At 38.4% G+C, this 21,412-nt stretch overlaps 1 protein-coding gene across 5 annotated transcripts in view; it reads left to right on the top strand.

Annotated features, from left to right (window-relative positions):
- Positions 1 to 21,412, top strand: part of PPP4R3A (protein phosphatase 4 regulatory subunit 3A) — a 55,470-nt gene that overhangs the window by 22,034 nt on the left and 12,024 nt on the right. For 3 of the 5 annotated variants that reach the window (XM_055097950.2, XM_055097948.2, XM_034938022.3), the window contains exons 3-11: positions 219 to 274; positions 5,255 to 5,353; positions 8,793 to 9,410; positions 13,983 to 14,060; positions 14,444 to 14,560; positions 15,002 to 15,157; positions 17,601 to 17,732; positions 17,836 to 17,938; positions 19,978 to 20,136. In XM_055097950.2, coding sequence (XP_054953925.1) covers positions 219 to 274; positions 5,255 to 5,353; positions 8,793 to 9,410; positions 13,983 to 14,060; positions 14,444 to 14,560; positions 15,002 to 15,157; positions 17,601 to 17,732; positions 17,836 to 17,938; positions 19,978 to 20,136 — 1,518 coding nt within the window. The remainder of the gene's footprint in view (positions 1 to 218; positions 275 to 5,254; positions 5,354 to 8,792; positions 9,411 to 13,982; positions 14,061 to 14,443; positions 14,561 to 15,001; positions 15,158 to 17,600; positions 17,733 to 17,835; positions 17,939 to 19,977; positions 20,137 to 21,412) is intronic. The other 2 variants (XM_055097949.2, XM_034938023.3) reach the window with 1 other exon arrangement.

The following is a 21,412-nucleotide window of genomic DNA, read 5'->3' as shown; positions in this document are numbered from 1 at the left end:
GAGGCAGGAGAATCTCTTGAGCCTGGGAGGTGGAGGTTGCAGTGAGCTGAGGATCGTGCCAGTGCACTCCAGTCTGGGCGACAGAGAGAAGCCCTGTCTCATTAAAAAAAAAAAAAAAAAAATTTTTTTTTTTTTTTAAGGAAATATGTGTGTATGTAAGGGAATATAATTTTGCTGTTTTACAGTAACATAATGGAATGTCTTTTTCTGTTTCCTAGGTTCTCTACTTTTAGAGTCCAAAATAAATCCTAACACCGCATACCAGAAACAACAGGTAAAATTTTGAAGATGTGTTTTATCTTGCGTATTTTCCTTTTGAGTAAATGAGTTTATTATCTGATTGCTTATAGTGAAAAATTTAGAAGAGATTACAACAGTTTGGCAGTGAAATTCTAAAATAGGATTTCTGCCAATTCCTAGAGTGTTTAACACAATAATTTTAAATTTAAAAAGCTTGCCACAAGTTAAAGTGGAGTTTGTGTTCCACCTATTATAGCAACTGAGCCCTAAAATTTCCTTGTTTTTACCTAAAAAAAAAAAGGTGACCATTGATGTGATAAGCTGCTACAAACACAGTTAAATGGTGAAAATTCCTGTTGTAGATGATAGTGCAGAAGGAACATTAGTATCTCCCTCTACAGCAGTACTGTGTAGATAGGAATCTGTCATATGAATCTGATTTCTTTTACAGATTCCTGAATAGGGTCTTATTATGATACTACAGTTTTGAAGGTAACTGTACTTCACAGTACAGTGTACTCAAAATACACTTTCTTAAACCTTTCTAATATGCAAAGAAATATTAGAAAGTAAATCTTTCACTTAGTATCAACTAGTGCTGTTATTAAATGGTATTCATTCAGTACACACGCACGTGCGCTTCACGTACACCCACACAGACACACAGGATGAGTGCTCTATATAGCCAATGAAGTCAAGATCAGTTCCCTCATTGCCCAGAAGATGCAGATACAAAATAGTTAATTGAGAAGAAAGAAGATTACCAGCTTGTTCATAAAGTGCTTTGCTTCATCATTGATCTTTAAAATACTAGAAAGAAGTTAGTATTGTTTTTATTTTTCCCATTGGGTGATGCGTAAAGGTCGTGACTTGTTTGACCACACAAATAGTGGTTAGGAATGCTGGTGTCAACTCCTAAATATATTTAGTCGTGATTTATTTGTCCACCAAACATTCATACAGTATATTTTCTTGATAGTTTGATAGTCTGATATAATACTGTATTGCATTTAGTGTTCTTAAGAAAACTTAAGTTTAATGGAAAAATCTAGAGCCTGGAATATTTGGCTTTGGTCTTCCATACTTAAATACATTAAATACATGTTTTGAAGTTGTATTCAGCTGAAGAGTAAAAGCACATCTTAAGAAAAAGGAAAGATTGAAACTGTTTTGAGAATGAATGAACAGATTCATGTGTCTCAGCCTATAGGTTTTTGGGTGATAAGCAAGATAATTTGGAGAAAAGTTGCTGTAATATTTGGAATCTTCAAGGAAAACAGAAAAGCAGTTTCTAAAATTTTATAAACTTGCTAGATTTGTCAAATGGGTAATTAAGAGCATATGTCTGGCTATACCCTGACTTAAGCATCAGCCACAAAGTGATTCTGAATATACGTTATAGCAGAATGTGTTATTGGCTTTACGCTTATCCTAGTAGCCTTCATTGGGCTGATAATCGTAAGTATTTATCAGAATTTTAGGAGCCATCTAATTTGGGCAGGTTGTTCCCTTCACCCCCAAGATGATTGTTATTTTCTGCCAACTTTGTTTTCATCACTAAGAAGTAGTACCAGCCAGGCGTGGTGGCTCACACCTGTAATCCCAGCACTTTGGGAGGCCGAGGCGGGCAGATCATGAGGTCAGGAGATCGAGACCATCCTGGCTAACACGGTGAAACCCCGTCTCTACTAAATATACAAAAAATAAGCTGGGCGTGGTGGCGGGTACCTGCAGTCCCAGCTACTCAGGAGGCTGAGGCAGGAAAATGGCGTGAACCTGGGAGGTGGAGCTTGCAGTGAGCCGAGATTGCGCCACTGCACTCCAGCCTGGGCGACAGAGCGAGACTCCATCTCAAAAAAAAAAAAAAAAAGTGGTATCTATATTATGAGTAGTTTTCATAACAGTATATATCTTTCCCATCCTAATGATGAGGAAACTGAGGCTCAGAGAGGTTACCTCACTTTCTAAGCATTACCTGCCACATAGATGGTGGTATTAGAATTTATACCGTGGCCTCTTTACCTCTTAAATTTCTTAGTATTTTCATTCCATGCTATTTTGAGGGAAAATAACATAACTTTAATTTTGTCTTCTCTGGAGCCTTATAATAAGTGCATAGTATTTACTGAGCGGATAACCTTGTAAAGTATTTAGGCTGCCAGAATTATAGATTAACTGCAAATTCTTCTACCATTTGTTCTGTTCTGGTGAATTATAAAGGTAAACTAAAAATGAAACCTTAACTAATTTTTGGCATGTTGATCTTAGAATGTTAATAGTTTTGAGCTTGAACTGCTACTCAGTCTGGATCGGATTGCCTGCCTGGTGTCTGTGATATCTGGAAGTCCTTTAAGATAGTATAAAAAGTGGAGTTTGAGGTGTTTTCCAAAATTCTGAATAAAAATTATAGACTTAGTAATACTGCACAACCAAATCAGATTCTCATCTGTTTATTTCTGGCTGGCAGCACTTTAGTCCAGTGAGACTACTGGTCTCATGATTGACAGTTATATAAATGACTGAACAGAGTTAATATGCAGTTTGGCAGATAAATTTTTCATTTTTTTTTTTTTAGAGATGGGGTCTTGATATGTTGCTCAGGCTGGAGTACAGTGGCTATTATTCACAGGTGTGATCATAGTGCACTGCAGCGTCCAACTCCTGGCCTCAAGCAATCCTCCCTCCTCAGCCCCGTAACTAGCTGGGACTACAGGGATACACCATTGTGCCTTGCTTAGACACATTTTTAAACATGGAATCCATCTGTGTTACATTAAGAAGTGTTCTTGGCTGGGGTTGGTGGCTCACGCCTATAATTCTAGCACTTTTAGAGCCCAGGAGTTTGAGACCAGCCTGGGCAACATGGCATAACTCCGCCTCTACAAAAAATACAAACATTGGGCATGGTGGCACATGCCTGTAGTTCCAGCTACTTGGGAGGCTGAGGTGGAAGGACCACCTGATCCCAGGGAAGTAGAGGCTGCAGTGAGCCTTAATGGCACCACTACATTGCAGTATGAGTGATAGAGACACCATCTCAAAAAACAAACAAACAAAACAGAAGTGTCCTTGCTAGTGAGAAAGATTAGAAACTGCTGCAATAGAATCATAGGTCCTTAAAGGTACCTTAAGCTAGTCATCTTTCCTTCTCAATACAGCAACCATTATCATCCTGATGGATACCCAGTCGGCCTTTGCATGGCTGTTTTTGGTTACTTGCTAGTCAGATTGAATTATTTTTTTCTTTATACCATACTCAAATCCATCTAACTTTACTCTTCTAAATTCTCTTTGTACCAGCTTGAAAAAAACACTTGAGTGACATAGCCCTTCAGATTTTGAAGTTAGCCATTAAATGTAACTCTCCCTAGTACCATTCAGTATTTCTTGTATGAGATGGTTTATAGATTGCTCTCAATGAGAGGATCCTTTTTTGAAATGGTTGATTGCTATCAAACAGTATGTATATTTATTTATTGCCAGTAAGATTTGAAAGGATTTTTTTTTTTTTTTTTTTTTGAGACGGACTCACTCTGTCACCCAGGCTGGAGTGCAGTGGCACGATCTCAGCTCACTGCAGCCTCTGCCTCCCGGGTTCAAGTGACTCTCCCACATCAGCCTCCCATGTAGCTGGGATTACAGGCATCCGCCATCATGCCCGGCTAAAATTTTTTTGTATTTTTAGTAGAGACGGGGCTTTACCATGTTGGCCAGGCTGGTCTTGAACTCCTGACCTCAGGTGATCCGCCTGCCTTGGCCTCCCAAAGTGCTGTGATTAGAGGCATGAGCCACCGCACCCTGCCAAAAGGATATATTAGGCCTTATAAATATTTTGACTTTTTTTTTTTTTTTTTTTTTTGGGAGACAGAGTTTTGCTCCTGTTGCCCAGGCTGGAGTGCAGTGGGGCAGTCTCAGCTCACTGCAACCTCCGCCTCCTGGGTTCAAGCAGTTCTCCTGCCTCAGTCTCCCGAGTGGCTGGGATTACAGGCACATGCCCGGCTAATTTTTGTATTTTTAGTAGAGATGGGGTTTCACTGTGTTAGGCAGGCTGGCCTCAAACTCCTGACCACCGCCCACCTCAGCCTCCCAAAGTGCTGGGATTACAGGCGTGAGCCACCACGCCCAGCCAAATATTTTTATTATACCATGCATATTGTAGAATATATGCTCTTGGTACTATGAGGAATATAAAATGGTCTCAGTAAGTATTGGATGTGCAGTGTCTTGCTGAGATTACATCTTAAGAAAAACTGTTGAACTGTTCATTAAATTTTCATTAAAGTTCTGTCTAGATGGCCAGGCACTGTGGCTCATTCCTGTAATCCCAGTGCTTTGGGAGGCCAAGGCGGGAGGGCCCAAGGCCAGGAGTTCAAGACCAGCCTAGGCAACATGACAAGACCTCCATCTCTACAAAAAATAAAACTAAGAAGTTCTGAATAGGAATGAAAGGGTGGTAGGTGCTAGGAGTTTGCTGCTTCTTGAACCATAGCACTTTGCTAAGTTTAAAAAAAAAAAAAAAAAACCTATGTATAGGTAAATGCTCACGTACTACAAATGTAGCCAATAATTTCAAGGGCTTCATGGACCTCAGAGGCCCCTGGTGAAAAACACCTGCTGACAATAGAGGGAAGAGAGAAGGAGTTTTAACATGCCCTAGCTATTTTATGCTTAGATTTCCTCTTTGGACATTTTAATGACAGCATAAAATGTAAGTCAGTATGCTTGGATAGCGTTGGTATAATTGGTATAATGTTTTGTTTTTATCTTTTGCAATGCATGAAAAGAATATATTTCATATATTGGTTCAAGTTGTCCTTAAGGAAACATTTTTATTTTATAGATTGGGGGAAGTGAAGTGTAAAAACTCATTGTTTTGAAAAAGAAAGACATTGATAATTGCCAGTATTAGTGTTGCAAAAAGTAAAAATGAACACAGTTTTATTTCCTTTTGTTTGTTCATTTTCGTTTGTGATAGTGTATGTTAATCATTCAGACTCCTTTTATGTCTCCAAAGGACACTCTGATTGTGTGGTCTGAAGCAGAAAATTATGACTTGGCCCTTAGCTTTCAAGAAAAAGCTGGATGTGATGAAATTTGGGAGAAAATATGTCAGGTAATTTTTTAAATAAAAAAATCAACATGCTTTCTTTAAGTGTTTAGTTTTTTGCCATGCTTTCAACTAATGCCCAAGAGTTTAAATAAATTTCAAATTGATCTTTTAAATTCACTGCTGTCTTTGAACTTGATTTAAAGGAAGGTATAATTTATTGACACTAAACTCTCTAGCTCATACCTTTGCTGAACTCCAGTGTTTTATATCCACCTGCCTTTTTGAAACTTTCTCCTTTCGTGTTCACTAGCATCTCAAATTTAGTACTCCAAAACCAAACATAATCTTCTCACATATATCTATCCCATCTCCTTCTAAGTGCCATCCAGTTGCTGAAATCAGAAACTTGTGGATCATGTTTATCCTTCCATCATCGCATTTATCCATTCAGTCCCTCGATAATAAATCTAGATCCATTGGCTTATCTTCATTTTTACTTTTGTAGTTTTCCAAGCCACCATCATTTCTTGCCTGGTTTATTGGTTTTGTCTTGACTGATCTTCCTAAATCAACATTTTAGCTAGAGCGATTAGGTGATCTCTTTTAAAATGCAAGTCTGATTACATCACTCTTTGTTCATAACTTCTTGTGGCTTTTGAAAGAAAACCCACCCTTGTACTTGTCTTGAGCAGTATGGCTGTTGACTGACTATTCAGCCTTACCGTGGCTCTAGGCTCGAATATTCTTAATTTATTCTGGAGTTTCCCTAGTGACATAATCACAATCTTTTGTGAATTTGCATTTGTATGTGCTCTAGTAGCTAATGCTGTTGGCTCTTGTTATACACTTCTTAGGCCATTTCTTTCTAGAGAAGGTTTCTCCATCTCCATGTTTACTTTATCTAGAGAATAATCTTCACCAGATTCCTTAATTCCTTTGAATGTGACCCTCAAACCAGCAGCGCAAGCATGACCCGGGAACTGATAGAAATGCAAATTCTGAGACTAGCACCCCTCCCGCCAACCCCAGACCTACTGGATCAAAAACTGCAAGTAGGGTCCAATAATTGTTTTTTAAAATCCTTTCTTAGGAATTCTGTTTTCACAAGCCCTATAGGCCAGACTTTTCTCTGTAAAAAACAAGATGGTAAATATTTAAGGCTTTGCAGGCCATATAGTCTCTGTCACAGCTAGGTCACCTCTGCTGTTCTAGTTCGGAAATAGTCATAGACAGCACATAAATGAATGGAGGGGCTGTCTTCTAGTAAAACTTTTATTTACAAAAACAGGTGGCAGACCAAATTTGGCTATGGTTTGTCGCCCCCTGCTTTTGGTGATTCTGATGCACCCTAAAGTTTGACAGCTATAGCATTCATAGAAGATATAGTGTCCTTAGCACAGTTTTTCCTTGACTTAATGGAATTTATTTCAAGAATATATTATACTTCGCTGTGCTTTTCATAAATTAACCTGTCTGTTAAGCTGTCCCTTTCCTTCTCTGAAACATGAAAGGACTAACATTTATATCTGAATACCATCCATCTTTTTAGTTTTTCTTTGCTTTCCATCTAACAATTATATTTATAGCATATTTCTCTAGATTTTGTCTTGTAGAGTTATCCCAAAGAGAGAGAGGTGACATTAATGAGTTCAGGCTATGTTAATAGCATCTGTTATTCAGACAAATCTTGTTCTCCTCTCTTTCATCTTTCTGAATCAAACACTTCCACTCTGGATACAGTCTTCCTTTATGCCAATGTGTAACTCAAACCTGAACTCACTCTGTCATTGTCATGCCTGGCTCTCCTTTAATATTGTCTGATCTTTACCTTTGTTTGGTCTTTAATGTCATAAAGTTTTTCATCATCTTAATAATTTTATCACTAGCTGCTTTAATATTCTTTTCTGATACTCCCTTTCAACTTTTACAGTTTATGTTCAAGGTGTCATTTCTCAGTCACTCTTTTTATGGGTTCTGTCTGAACTTCTCAATCATTTTCTAGATCCAAGAAAGTCATTACATTTTGCTCTCTGAGATAGTAAATGTTTTTCTATTTCTTGAACCATGTTCACCAATTTGCTCAACTCAAAAAGATGGCATTCTTAATATAATAAGGGCACTCCTCTCTTTTCATTTGGTTTGCTAATCAAAATCTAACATTTTTCTGTGGATAAAGTCATAGTTTGGGTATCAGGAACTTAAAACTATAATGAGAGCTTACATAATTAACAAATTCAGAGCCACTGTGAGACCATGCAGGTACAAGCCATGAATGTGACTTGCCTCCTTTCAGTGCTGCTGTCCACTTGGATGAGGTCAAGACCATATCACCTTGCAGCACATTTCCAGAAAAGTATTCCAGGTCGTCATCTTTTCTAGTATCTATCAGTGCATCTGTTCATTACGCTAAGCAATTTAAGCTTCTTGGCTTTTTCATATAAGGTCTAATTTTTTTCATCGCTTTACCATTCTACTTGGCCTTTTACTTGCTTTAGTGGTCACTGTCCCAAATTCTAGGGCCAAGATAACAAAATTTGTTTCATTTCAAAGTTTATCCTTGACCTTTTGTTACCAAAAAAAATGCCTTACTTTAAAATGTAGTCAATATAAGTTACCTTTTTATAATAAGAGCCCCTCGAGTGGCATAAAATTAGGTTTTATGACAGATTTTCGGGCTCCTAGAGGGATCATGAAGGCTACAGGTTAGGGTGTGTAGAAAGGAAAATATTTTCGTGGTTTGGTTACTTAACCTTCAGCAGACCTTTTTTGGGAATAACTCTACTACATATAGGTTGTATTTACTTTATATGTGGCTTCATTTTTATGTAGGTACACTTGTATTCTGCCTAGTGTTTTTAAAATCCTGTGTTTGGGCTGTCAGTATTTATAGCAAATCAGTGACTCACTTTGGTCCAAAGCCAGTTTGTTCATGCTCTTTGGCCCTTGGTTTCTACAATCAATTGATGTTAAATATTTTCCTTTTTGCTTATAATTATATATATTTTCTGTGATCATAACATTATGATATTTGGTGTTTATTTGGTCTTCACCTCAGAGTTAAATATTGAAGAGTTTGGTGGTGGCAGCTATCCTTTAGCACAGTCCTAGGACTGTTTCTGAGACTTGCCTTGGTCTGCTGGAAAAGAGGGCCAGGGATATGAGATGTTAGTGGCTGTTTTAGCATCAGGCTTCTATGTTGTGGGTCTGCAGAGGGCTGTTTCGTAACAGTCTCACTTAGTTTAGCCTGTCCTAGAAAGTTGTTCTTGCCAGCAGACCTCATACTTTATAGGGAAGCTCATTCTGTTTTTGAACTTTGACTAACTTCCTTAAAATTGAAAGTATATGTATTTGGAGAAATGTAATGTAGAAAAGTAGGCAGTTTTGTCTTGAAAATGATCATTATAGGTTTCTTACAACATTTCTAGTATTCATCTTAGAGTAGCATTTAGGTTTGCTGGTCACCTGTTATCTATTTTGTCAGCAATTAAATTTTTTTTCATAGGTTCAAGGAAAGGACCCTTCCGTGGACATCACTCAGGACCTTGTGGATGAATCTGAAGAGGAGCGTTTTGATGATATGTCATCGCCAGGCTTAGAATTGCCATCTTGTGAATTAAGTCGCCTTGAAGAAATTGCAGAACTTGTGGCATCATCTTTACCTTCACCTCTTCGTCGTGAAAAACTTGCACTGGCACTAGAAAATGAGGGTTATATTAAAAAGCTCCTGGAGCTTTTTCATGTGTGTGAAGATTTGGAAAATATTGAAGGACTGCACCACTTGTATGAAATTATCAAAGGCATCTTTCTCTTGAATCGAACTGCTCTTTTTGAAGTTATGTTCTCTGAAGAATGTATAATGGACGTCATTGGATGTTTAGAATATGATCCTGCTTTATCACAACCACGAAAACACAGGGAATTTCTAACAAAAACAGCCAAGTTTAAAGAAGTGATTCCCATATCAGATCCTGAGCTGAAACAAAAAATTCATCAGACATACAGAGTTCAGTATATACAAGATATGGTTCTACCAACTCCTTCGGTCTTTGAAGAAAACATGTTATCAACACTTCACTCTTTTATCTTTTTCAATAAGGTAGAGATTGTTGGCATGTTGCAGGTGAGTTAGATCATTTTTTCATACTTCAAGAGATGCAGCGAAAACAGTTTGCTCCTTTTAAATACATACATTGAGTTTTGATTTTGTTAATGTATAAAGTTAAGTATTGTGAGATATTTTAAGAGATTATAATATACAATAATAATACGAGACCAGAAGGTTACTCTATCTGGGGTAGGAGAGGTAAGTGTGACAAATGTAGTTTGAAGAAATGGTATGAGGGGATGCTTTTTTGGATACAGGGTCTTGCTCTGTCACCCAGGCTGTAGGGCAATAATGCAGTCTCAGCGACTGCAACCTCCACCTCCACTTCCCTGGCTGAAACAATCCTCCCACCGCAGCCTCCTGAGTAGCTGGGACCACAGGTGTGCACCACCACCCCCAGCCAATTTTTGTATTTTTTGTAGAGATGGAGTTTGTCATACTGCCCAGGCTGGCCTCAAACCTCTGAGCTCAAGCAGTCTGCCTGCCCTGGCCTCCCAAAGTGCTGGGATTACAGGTGTGAGCCACTGGGCCCAGCCTGATTTTTTTTTTTTTAAGTTGGGGTCTTGCTCTGTTGCCCAGGCTGGAGTGCAGTGGCACAGCCATAGCTTATTGCAACCTTGAACTCCTGGGCTTGAGCCATCCTCCCACCTCAGCCTTCCAATTAGCTAAGACTACAGATGCATGCTACCATAGCCACCTTTAAAAAATTTTTTTGTAAAGAATGGATCTCACTTTGTTGCCCAGGCTGGTCTCAAACTCCTGGCTTCAAGCAATTCTCCCACCTTAGCCTCGCAGTGTTGGGATGACAGTTGTGAGCCACCGTACTCAACTATAGGAGGATAATATTAATGAAATGGTTGAATGCTGAACTTTGGGATTATTACTCTATGAATTATGCATAGAATAGAACAGATTGGAAGAGGGGAGAGTGAAGCACAAAGCCAAGAGAAATGTCACCAAACACAGAATATAAATTCTAATGAGAATTGTGGGCCGGGCGCTATGGCCTGTCTCTACCAAAAAAATAAAATTTAAAACGAATTTGTAAAATTCCCAGATAATGATACGGTAAAAGTCCAGTTTCAGGGTCTAGGGAATGTAGCAGAGGAGGCAAATTACAACTGCATGTATCCCTACCAAAAGCCACGTTTTGCTAAGGGGTGTGCCTGTGGGTGAGTTAAACCCATGTGAATTTGAGTTTCAGCTCCGTCTGTCACTTAATAACAGTAGCTATGTGAGTTGGGCGGCCTTAACTTCTTAAAGCTTCAGTTTCCCCATCTGAAGGATGGTGACATTAATGCCTACCCTGTAAAGTTGTCTGAAAATTAACTGAGGTCAGGCATGTAAAGAAAGTGTTTAATATGATGTAAGATTCATGGGAATTTTTTAAGTGTCTATTGATAATTGCTTATTAAAATGTAGATTTTTTTTTCTTATAGTATGCCCAATCTCTCTGATCTGGTGTTTTAGGGTGTTTGCATCACAGTGCCCTAGGGTGCAGTATCATGAATTCTGCACAAAACCTGAGTCAAAGTCTCTGAGAGCTAGACAATAATTTGCGTTTGTAACACCTCCAAAGTTAGAAAAGCTCTTACTGTGTCATCCCAGTGTGTGAATTGGTCTATTCTAACTGAAATAGAAGTTTACATAGGCTGGGCCTAGTGGCTTATACCTGTAATCCCACCACTTTGGGAAGCCAAGGCAGGAGGATCGATTGAACCCAGAAGTTAAAGACTAGCCTGGGGCTGGATGCGGTAGCTCACGCCTACAATCCCAGCACTTTGGGAGGCCAAGGCGGGTGGATCACCTGAGGTCAAGAGTTCAAGACTAGCCTGGCCAACATGGCAAAACCCCGTCTCTACTAAAAATACAACAATTAGCTAGACGTGATGGTGGACGCCTGTAATCCCAGACTCGGGAGGCTGAGGCGAGAGAATCATTTGAATCTGTGAGGCAGAGGTTGCAGTGAGCTGAGATCACACCATTGCACTCTAGCCTGGGCAACAGGAGTGAAATTCCGTCTCAAAAAAGATTTTTTTTTTTTAAATTAGCCAGGTATGGTGATGCATGCCTATAATCCCAGCCACGTGGGAGGCTGAGTTGGGAGAATCGCTTGAGCCCAGGAGTTTGAGTCTGCAGTGAGCAGTGATCATGCCACCGCACTCAAGCCTGAGCAACAGAGTGAGACCCTATCTCAACAACAAAAAAATAAGTGTGTAGTACAAAGAAAGAATTGTTATTTGCACCCGTACACACACACACACACGTTGTTTTTTATTCTTTGATGCCTATGGTATTGTAAGAATAATAGGTCTTTGGGAGACTGAGGTGGGTGGATCACTTGAGGTCGGGAGTTCGAGACCAGCCTGACCAACATGGCAAAACCTCGTCTCTACTAAAAATACAAAAATTAGCCAGGCGTGATGGTGGACACCTGTAATCCCAGCTGCTCAGGAGAATGAGGCGGGAGAATCGCTTGAATCCAGGATGCAGAGGCACATGCCTGTAATCCCAGTTACTCCAGAGGCTGAGACAGGAGAATCATTTGCACCTGGTAGGCAGAGGTTGCATTAAGCCAAGGTCGCACCGCTGCAGATAAGTGTAATATGACTTGGAAGATCTTTTAAGACTTTACCTCAGGTGTATAAGTAAAATTTATTTGAAACCTGAATTTGTTAAGTATAGAAAGGAAGACAATAAATGTAGTAAGAGCTGCCTGGTAGCACACATTACATATAAAGCAGTATGTTTAATCATGTCTGTTCCTGTTTAGAAAATTTTGTATTTCTAAAATATTAGCCAGTGATAGGCAAAAAAAGGAAAAGTATGAACTAAAATACTGAGTTCTCCTGATCCTTTTCTTTAGCTCCATATGGTTCTGTTTTTGTTATGTGGGGATTTGTCACTTCTGTGTTTTCTTGGTCTTCATACATGTAAAATGCCAGTTTTATTCATTAAGTATGAATAATTTCAAGTTGTTAAATCTTTGCTTCCCTGTAATGTGCTTTGTAAAATACTGGCTGCCAATACATCTGTTTCTCTTGATGCTGGACACTTCTATCCAAAGTGCTGCTGTGAAGGCTGTAGCATTTTACAAATGTTTTGGCAAGAAGTGATTGAGGTACAGTTTAATGCAGGTTCCTGCCCACTTTGTATAGCCCCATGCACACAAAATAAATATCACACCCTCTTAACATTGACTGCTTCCTTTGTAGTACCATAAACATTCTTATTTTCTCTATTTCTGTACCCCCAACTGCAGCAGTTCAGAGAATGTCTTTTTTAACCATTTGATACCCATTTGGTAGAATATAGTATATTGGAGATGTGTCTTGAAATTGGATGCCATTTGGGTAGCAAACATGGTCAAGATCATATTAATGAGGTATGACCTATTTGTTCATTTTAGAAAAAGTAAAGGTGGGAATAACCAAACTAACTTAGTGCCACAGAAGATTTTTCTGGAGCACTCACAACAGTGAATGTGGAGCCAGTAATCTAGTGGGAGCTTGTATATACATCCATGTGTATGTGTATTTAGAGTGAGGCATGTCTAGGGCTTAAGTGGTATTGAATCTACTTCCACTAGCTGAGGTAGTAATTAAAATAAAATCTTGGTCGAGCATGGTGGTTCATGTGCGTAATCCCAGCACTTCAGGAGGCCCAGGCCAGTGGATTGCTTGAGGCCAGGAGTTCAAGACCAGACTGGCCAACATGACAAAACCCCATCTCTGCTACAAGTACAAAAATTAGCTGGGCGTAGTGGTGTGTGCCTGTAGTCCCAGCTGCTAAGGAGACTGAGACAGGAGAATTGCTTTAACCTGGGAGGTGGAGGTTGCAGTGAGCCAAGATGGCACCACTGTGCTCTACCTGGGTGACAGAGCAAGACTCTGTCTCAAAAAGCAAAACAAAACAAAAGCCAAGATCTTGATGAAAAAATAGTGATGAGAAACATTGACCGGACAATCATGAAGGCTCTGCCACCTTAATTGGGCTTGGGTAAATTTTAAAATCCAAGTCTCAATTATAAAATGAGGAAGTAAAACAAAAAGTTCTAAATTTTGCTTTTTAAATAATTGAGACATTCTCTGTATCTTTAAAACACTAAAGTAGCTTTGTCTTCATTTTCATTCTCATTTGAGAGGTTGTAGAACCTACCTTTTAAAAGTTAATAAGGTTATAAAACCTATGAAAGTGGGGGGTCAGCAAGTGTTGGTCCTGCTATTTTTGTAAGTAATATTTTATTGAAATACAGCCATATCCATTCATTTCCAGTTGTCTGTGACTACTTTCATATTACTGGAGCAGGGTTGAGTACTCGTAGTAGAGATCACATGGGCCGCAAAGCTCAAAATATTTACTACCTGACCTTTATATAGGCTTAGAAAATAGAGCCTTGACAAAATTTTATACTTTAATAGTGTGGTTTTTCCTTCTGTTAAAAAAAAAAAAAAAAAAGAAAAGACAGCATTGCCAATACCACCTTTCCTTTTTATAGTTATTGCTGTGTATATTAAAGCATTCCTCAAATTATATTTTAGGACAATCTTAGCATTAACATAATTGCATTTGTCCTTCGTTTCACAGGAAGATGAAAAATTTCTGACAGATTTGTTTGCACAACTAACAGATGAAGCAACAGATGAGGAAAAAAGACAGGAATTGGTAAGAAATTAGATACTACGAAAGGCATAAAAATAAAACAACTGGCCGGGCTTGGTGGCTCACGCCTGTAATCCCAGCACTTCGGGAGTCCGAGGTGGGTGGATCACGAGGTCAGGAGTTTGAGACCAGCCTGGCGAACATGGCGAAACCCCGTCTCTACTAAAAAGTACAAAAATTAGCCAAGCATGGTGGCGGGCACCTGTAATCCTAGCTACTCAGAAGGCTGAGGCAGGAGAATCGCTTGAACTCGGGAGGTGGAGGTTGCAGTGAGCCAAGATCGTGCCATTGCACTCCAGCGTCGGCAACAAGAGCAAGACTCCGTCTCAATAAATAAACAAATAAAATAAACTTTTTATATCACTTATCCTATTTTCTAATTTCAGGTTAACTTTTTAAAAGAATTTTGTGCGTTTTCCCAAACGCTACAGCCTCAAAACAGAGATGCTTTTTTCAAGACTTTGTCAAACATGGGCATATTACCAGCTTTAGAAGTCATCCTTGTAAGTTTTGTGTCTCCTCATTTTTAATTACCATTTTTTAATCCCAAAATTAATATTTTTAATGCTACATGCAAATATTCTATTATAGCCAATATTTGAAATTAGCTGCGTAGTTCATTAAGTTAAAGAAGCTGTAAAATTCCAATATTAGACAGTTTTCACACAGTATTGAAAGAATGCAGTAAAGGAATTTTCCATAATGTAATGATAATTTGTCAGCTTTGCAGCTTATTAGCTGAAATGTTAAAATAGGCAAACAAATAAATGATTTAGAAAGTATAATTTTATCCGTACAATAAGAGTTTTATATGCAGAAGAATTTCTTTGACCTTTCTTTTACATTGCAGTTTTTTCATATGTTTTGTTAGGTTTGGATATTTACATAGCTATAGGTTCCGTATTTTTATAATTACAGGAAAAATAAATGTTTTTTGTCTGCAGGGCATGGATGATACACAGGTGCGAAGTGCTGCTACTGATATATTCTCATACTTGGTTGAATATAATCCATCCATGGTACGAGAGTTTGTCATGCAGGAGGCACAACAGAATGATGATGTAAGTAAGAAGTTAACAGAGCAAAAAATAACCAGCAAGGTAAATATTATTTGTACTAATAGTAAGTATTTATACATAGGAAGCTATAACTGTTTTTATTATTCACTTTTAAGATTTAATTGTTGCTGTTTGGGAAAAGTGTAGCCATAATATCAGACGGCTTATTGTTCCCCTAAATTGGTTCTTGTCTCAGTTTATCAATTTGTCCTACAGCAATTATTTATGTTCATTTAAATTGCCTTTTAAAATATTCATGTCAGTTTTTTGTTTTGTTTTGTTTTGTTTTAATTCTGAAGTCAACTTGCTATGTTGTCTTTTTTAAATCATTTAATCAATTCTTGTATCTGGGGAATTAAGAGTAAGTTACCTAGGAAAACATTGACTTTAGGGTAGATTCTCAAAATCGTCAAGAATGAAGAAATGTAGCACAGTCCCTTAAAATATGAAGGGTGCTGTTTCTTTACTGCCTAGCCATAGAGAACAAGCTGTTACGTTGTTCACAAACACTCACGTTAGCATCTGAGATATACCAGATTTTAAAGTAATAGAGAATATATCCTGGTAATGTGAAGGGTGCGCCTGGATCACATAGTGCGTGACATGTGAGAGCACTAAATGTGTGTGCTCTCCTTTATTTTAAAATAATTGAACCAATGATTCTGATTTTTTCCTGCTTCCCCCATAACAATTTGGAAGCAACTTTTTACGTAAGGATGAGTAAGAAGGACCTGCTCTCAGGTCCTTCTTAAGGGAGGAGGGGAATAAAGATCCCCTAAGGAAAAAAAAAAAAATCTGTTTAGAATTCCAGCCTGTGGTATTTTTACGAAATAAGAAAATAGACTGTCTTACTTTTTGAAAAGATCCTATTTAATGTATTGTGATGTCAAAAGGAAATGGAATGCCATGTAACTGCTATGTTTAAGTTTTTATTTTTATAGTGCAGGATAGGTGCAAAAAAGCACCAGTTTGAACTGTTGTGTCATATTTTTCTTTTATAAAATATTAACATCAGCCTCAGCAACATAGCAAGACCCTCCTTTAGTACAAAATTAATTTTTAAAACTTAGATATGGTGGCATGCACTATAGTCCCAGATACTCAGGAGGATGAGAAGGAAGAGTCTCTTAAGACCAGGAGTTTGACTCTGCAGTGAGCTATGATTGCTCCACTGCACTCCAGTCTGGGTGACGAAGCCAGACCCCATCTCAAAAAAAAAAAAATTCTTTGAGAACCAAAGTATCTGTATTATTGAAAATAAAGGCTATTGTTGGTCCCATTAACCCATGAGCGGAACATATGAACATGTATTGATATACCTCAAAATACACACAGTAGGACTTTTTTTTTTTTTTTTCCTGTTTTGCAACAGAATAACATTTCAGTCACTAGGACTCTTGATTCCCACTCTTCTTAATCATCATTTCCATCTACTGTCTGCATTTTCTCTATCCCTTGTCCATCCTGCCTTTGCATACACATAGGCAAGAGCAGGGATTTTCTCACTGAATCCCTCTCAATCTTATTTACTACTTAGGTGAGGAATACCAGTCATAATAGGACCTCAGGAAAACCAGCCATCTCTTTTCTTTGATATTTAGAATGTGTATAATCCATTTGTTCTCTGCACTCTCTAAATACCATAGTCTCATTTTCTCCAATTTCAGACATTCAGATAATTTTTTCCTAAATTTATTTTAAAAGGAAATTTTATATCACTTTTACAAATGGAGAACATACATCATTGGCCATAAATAGAAGGACTCTATAATAATAAAAGCAATAGACCGGGCACGGTGGCTCACGCCTGTAATCCCAGCACTTTGGGAGGCTGAGGCAGGCGGATCACCTGAGGTAGGGAGTTGAAGACTAGCCTGACGATCATGGAGAAACCACGTCTCCACTAAAAATACAAAATTAGCCGGGCATGGTGGTGCATGCCTGTAATCCCAGCTACTAGGGAGGCTGAGGCAGGAGAATCGCTTGAACCCGGGAGGTGGAGGTTGTAGTAAGCCGAGATCGTGCCATTGCACTCCAGCCTGGGCAACAAGAGGCAAACTCCGTCTCAAAAAAATAAAATAAAAACAAAAGCAACGAAAGTAGAATGATGTTCTAAATCCTACCTAAATATTCTTACTCTTAAAGCTATGGTCATAAAACCCACTGGCTTTCTTCAAAAGGTAGATTACATTATTAGAAGGTTGTAAAGATATCTTATCACCAAACTAAAACTTTGCTTTTGCTTTATTCAGAGGAATTTAAAGATAATAGACAAGAAATTTCTATTTAGGGCTATGTCCCTGTACCACACTTTAGGGAATGAAACACTGTCATATGTCCTGTCAGATAACTGAGTTAAACATTTCACTTTGCAGTTAACAAAACAGCTAGAGCCTAGGTATAATGCTGTGGTATGTGTCTTAGTTTTTGCTTTTTCTGTTCTCTCATAATAAGTGATCCTGAGTATGTCTATTTTTCTCTCCAGGATATTTTGCTCATCAACCTCATTATAGAACATATGATTTGTGATACAGATCCTGAACTTGGAGGAGCAGTCCAGCTTATGGGCCTGCTTCGAACTTTAGTTGACCCAGAGAACATGCTAGCCACTGCCAATGTAAGCCATGAGCATTTCCCCTCTTTTTCATAGCTAGTATATTATTTATTGCTGGTAGGAACCAGTGCGGTTAAAGTTCATGGAATTGTTCTTGTTTCCTTAGAAAACAGAAAAGACTGAATTTCTGGGTTTCTTCTACAAGCACTGTATGCATGTTCTCACTGCTCCTTTACTAGCAAATACAACAGAAGACAAACCTAGTAAAGGTAAGATAATTCAGGTTGGTAGTTAAGTTCTCTGTTCTTGAATGCTGAATTCAAAGTTGGTGTTAAGTCAGTCTTTTTCGGAGGCAGTTAGTGGGAGGTAGAGGCTGGGAGGACACACCTTTTAAAAAGTAGTAGTCTTTAAAAGTTCAAACCATCAGTTTAACATAGAGGTCTTAATAATTGGTTGGTTGGTTGGTTGGTTGGTTGGTTGGTTGTTTTTATCAAAAGCAACCTGGAGAATTAATGATGTATTTTGAAAAGAAAAGTTCATGACAAAAATGTCCCTAAAAGGCCTGTAATCCCAGCACTTTGGGAGGCCAAGGCAAGCGGATCATGAGGTCAGGAGATCGAGACCATCCTGGCTAACACGGTGAAACCCCATCTCTACTAAAAAAATACAAAAAAAATTTAGCTGGGCGTGGTGGCAGGTGCCTTGTGGTCCCAGCTACTGGGGAGGCTGAGTCAGGAGAATGGCATGAACCCGGGAGGCGGAGCTTGCAGTGAGCCAAGGTCGCGCCACTGCACTCCATCCAGCCTGGGCGACAGAGTGAGACTTCAACTCAAAAAAAAAAAAAAACAATTTCCCTGAAAGTACTGTAATCAGATAACAGAAACATGTAAAAGAAATAAGATAATTTTTTGTTGAACAATATTTGTATTCAGTTTGCATCTACACTGGTGAAATATAAATAGAAGGCAGTAGCTATGAAAAAATTCATTTTAAAATATTTGTACTCCAGATGTATAGACAGAGCTAGGATTTTTGCACAATATTAAGCTACTTTTATTTATATTGAAGATATGTTAAGGTTTGTTATTTTTGCATTATATTCATTAGAGCTTTAGCGTGCGTGTGCGTGTGTTTAATTTAGGAGGTAGTTGTAGGTCTACATTCAGAAATTGCTTATTTAAGCTTTAGGAGTAAATACATTATTTTGTTATTGGAATTTTTTTTTTTTTTTTTTTTTTTGGAGACAGAATCTTGCTCTGTTGCCCAGGCTGGAGTGTGGTGGCAGGATCTCGGCTCACTGCAACCTCTGCCTCCCAGGTTCGAGCAATTCTCCTGCCCCAGCCTTCTGAGTAACTGGGATTACAGGCGCCTGCCACCATGCCTGGCTAATTTTTATATTTATAGTAGAGGCAGGGTTTTCACCATGTTGGCCGGGCTGGTCTCAAACTCCTGGCCTCAAGTGATCTGCCCACCTTGGCCTCCCAAAGTGCTGGGATTATAGGTGTGAGCCACCACGCCCAGCCTTGAATTCTTAATATAGCATAATTATAGCACTCACATAAAACACAAGTTAAATTTACTTTTTGTGTAACTCCAGAATCAAGTCCATGAAATGTGAATGTCCATCTTTCTTACCTGCTTTATTCATATTAGGTAAAGCTTGAGGCTTCTTTCCAAACCACATGTTCTATTCCTCCAACCTTTATTAAGATGAGAACTCATTGTGATTTTGTGAAGGACTGTTATAATCTAAATGTGGGAGAATGAAAAAAAGCCTTTCAGAGGCTTGCTGCCTAGTGAGGAGTAAAGATAAGTCAATGATTATAATTCAGTATAGACTCGTTACAACTAGTAAAGGAGGCACAAAACACACTGGAATCAAGGGAACAGGGAGAGAGAGTAATTGCACCAAAGATGACACGGTGTCTGGCAAAACCTCATATGCTATATCTGTTGGAGAACATGCTAAGATACCTGGTAGAGGGTCCTTGAATTTTGGAATAAGGCAGATACTCTAGATTTGTATCATAACTCTGCCTTACTAACTTTTCCAACTTGGGTCTAGTTAGTTAATAGGCTCATAATGTGAAACAGTTTCCTATAGGGTTGTTAAAATTAAATAAAAAAAAAGTAAAGCACCATTCCTGGCACATGTTAGGCGTTCAGTAAATGCTAATTTCCTCCTCCCTAAAGTTAATATATTTAGGTTAATAGAAGAGATTTTACTTGATTAGAATTTGAGTTCTTACATTTTAGAAGGAAAAATGTTAGTCATTAAATATAATTAGTTGTGTTTTGTTTCTTTTAGATGATTTTCAGACTGCCCAACTATTGGCACTTGTATTGGAATTGTTAACATTTTGTGTGGAGCACCATACCTACCACATAAAGAACTACATTATTAATAAGGATATCCTCCGGAGAGTGCTAGTTCTTATGGCCTCGAAGCATGCTTTCTTGGCATTGTGTAAGTGTTAGAATTATTTATCATCTTTGTATATTGACATGTTGGTATTTTTTACATCTTATTGCCCAAATGAAAAGACCACTGATTACAGGTCAGGAGATCTAGGTCATAATACTAGCTCTGCCACTGATTATGCAGGTTTGCCATGTTGAGCAGGTGTTTTTCTTGACTCTCTTCTTACTTAATATACAGTAAGGGAGTAGAATGTGTCTACAGTGTTATATTCCATTACTAAAACAGCACTTTGATCATTTTACCTTGGATATTTTATAGCAGGGGTGACAGACTACAGCTGAGGCCAGATCCAGCCCATGGCCTATGATTGTACAGCCTACAAGCTGAAACATGTTTATGTTTTTAAAAGGTGGCCTGAGAAGAGAGAAATGAATATGGTACAGAGACCATATGTGGCCCACAAAGCCTAAAATATGTACTAGGTGGACCTTTATGAAAACGTTTGTAGACTCTTTTAGAGCAATATAGTCTCATAACAAGATTGTTCTTAGACATAAGTTTTTCAAAATGACTTTCACAGTGTTCTTAAGACCCGAGTTTGTTAGAGAAAACCATGTTTCTGAATTGAAAATAGGTTAATCCAGAATGTTCTTTATCAAGCAGCAGCCAGACATCTCAGGTAATGAGTTGCCATATGTAAGTGGTCCTTACTGGTAAGTTGTTAGACCAAATTTAGGGGTACCCTAGAGGTTCTGTAAGAGATTTCTGGTGGTAATTTAATTTTTGCCCTTTGGTTTTTAAAGGTAAGTTTGAGTGTTTTTTGTTGTTGTTGTTGTTTGAAGCAGTCATAGTCATGCACTAATTAGAGGCCTGAATATATATCCATTTTTGCTAATCTTCTTTACTTCATTTCTAATTGTTTTGCTTAATTGATTTTTTAAAAATCCTTAAATCATGTAATTACATATTATTAAAATAATTATAAATTAAAATTTTATTTTAAATTTATAAATAAATAAATGGCCAGGTGCAGTGGCTCATGTCTATAATCCCAGCACTTTGGGAGGATGAGGCTGGCAGATCACCTGAGGTCAGGAGTTCTAGGCCAGCCTGGGTAACATGGTGAAACCCCGTCTCTACTAAAAATAGAAAGCTGGGTGTGGTGGTGCACGCCTATAGTCCCAACTACTCGGGAGGCTGAGGCAGAAGGATCGCTTGAACCTGGGAGGCAGATATCGCGGTGAGCTGAAATTGCACCATTGCACTCCAGTCTGGGCAACAGAGAGACACTGTCTCCCCACCCAAGAAAAATAATAAATTT

The sequence above is a fragment of the Pan paniscus genome, chromosome 15 (assembly GCF_029289425.2).
Source record: "Pan paniscus chromosome 15, NHGRI_mPanPan1-v2.0_pri, whole genome shotgun sequence".
Taxonomy (NCBI): domain Eukaryota; kingdom Metazoa; phylum Chordata; class Mammalia; order Primates; family Hominidae; genus Pan; species Pan paniscus.
The sequence above is the reverse complement of the archived record's forward strand: the minus strand, read 5'-3'. Positions and strand labels throughout refer to the sequence as shown.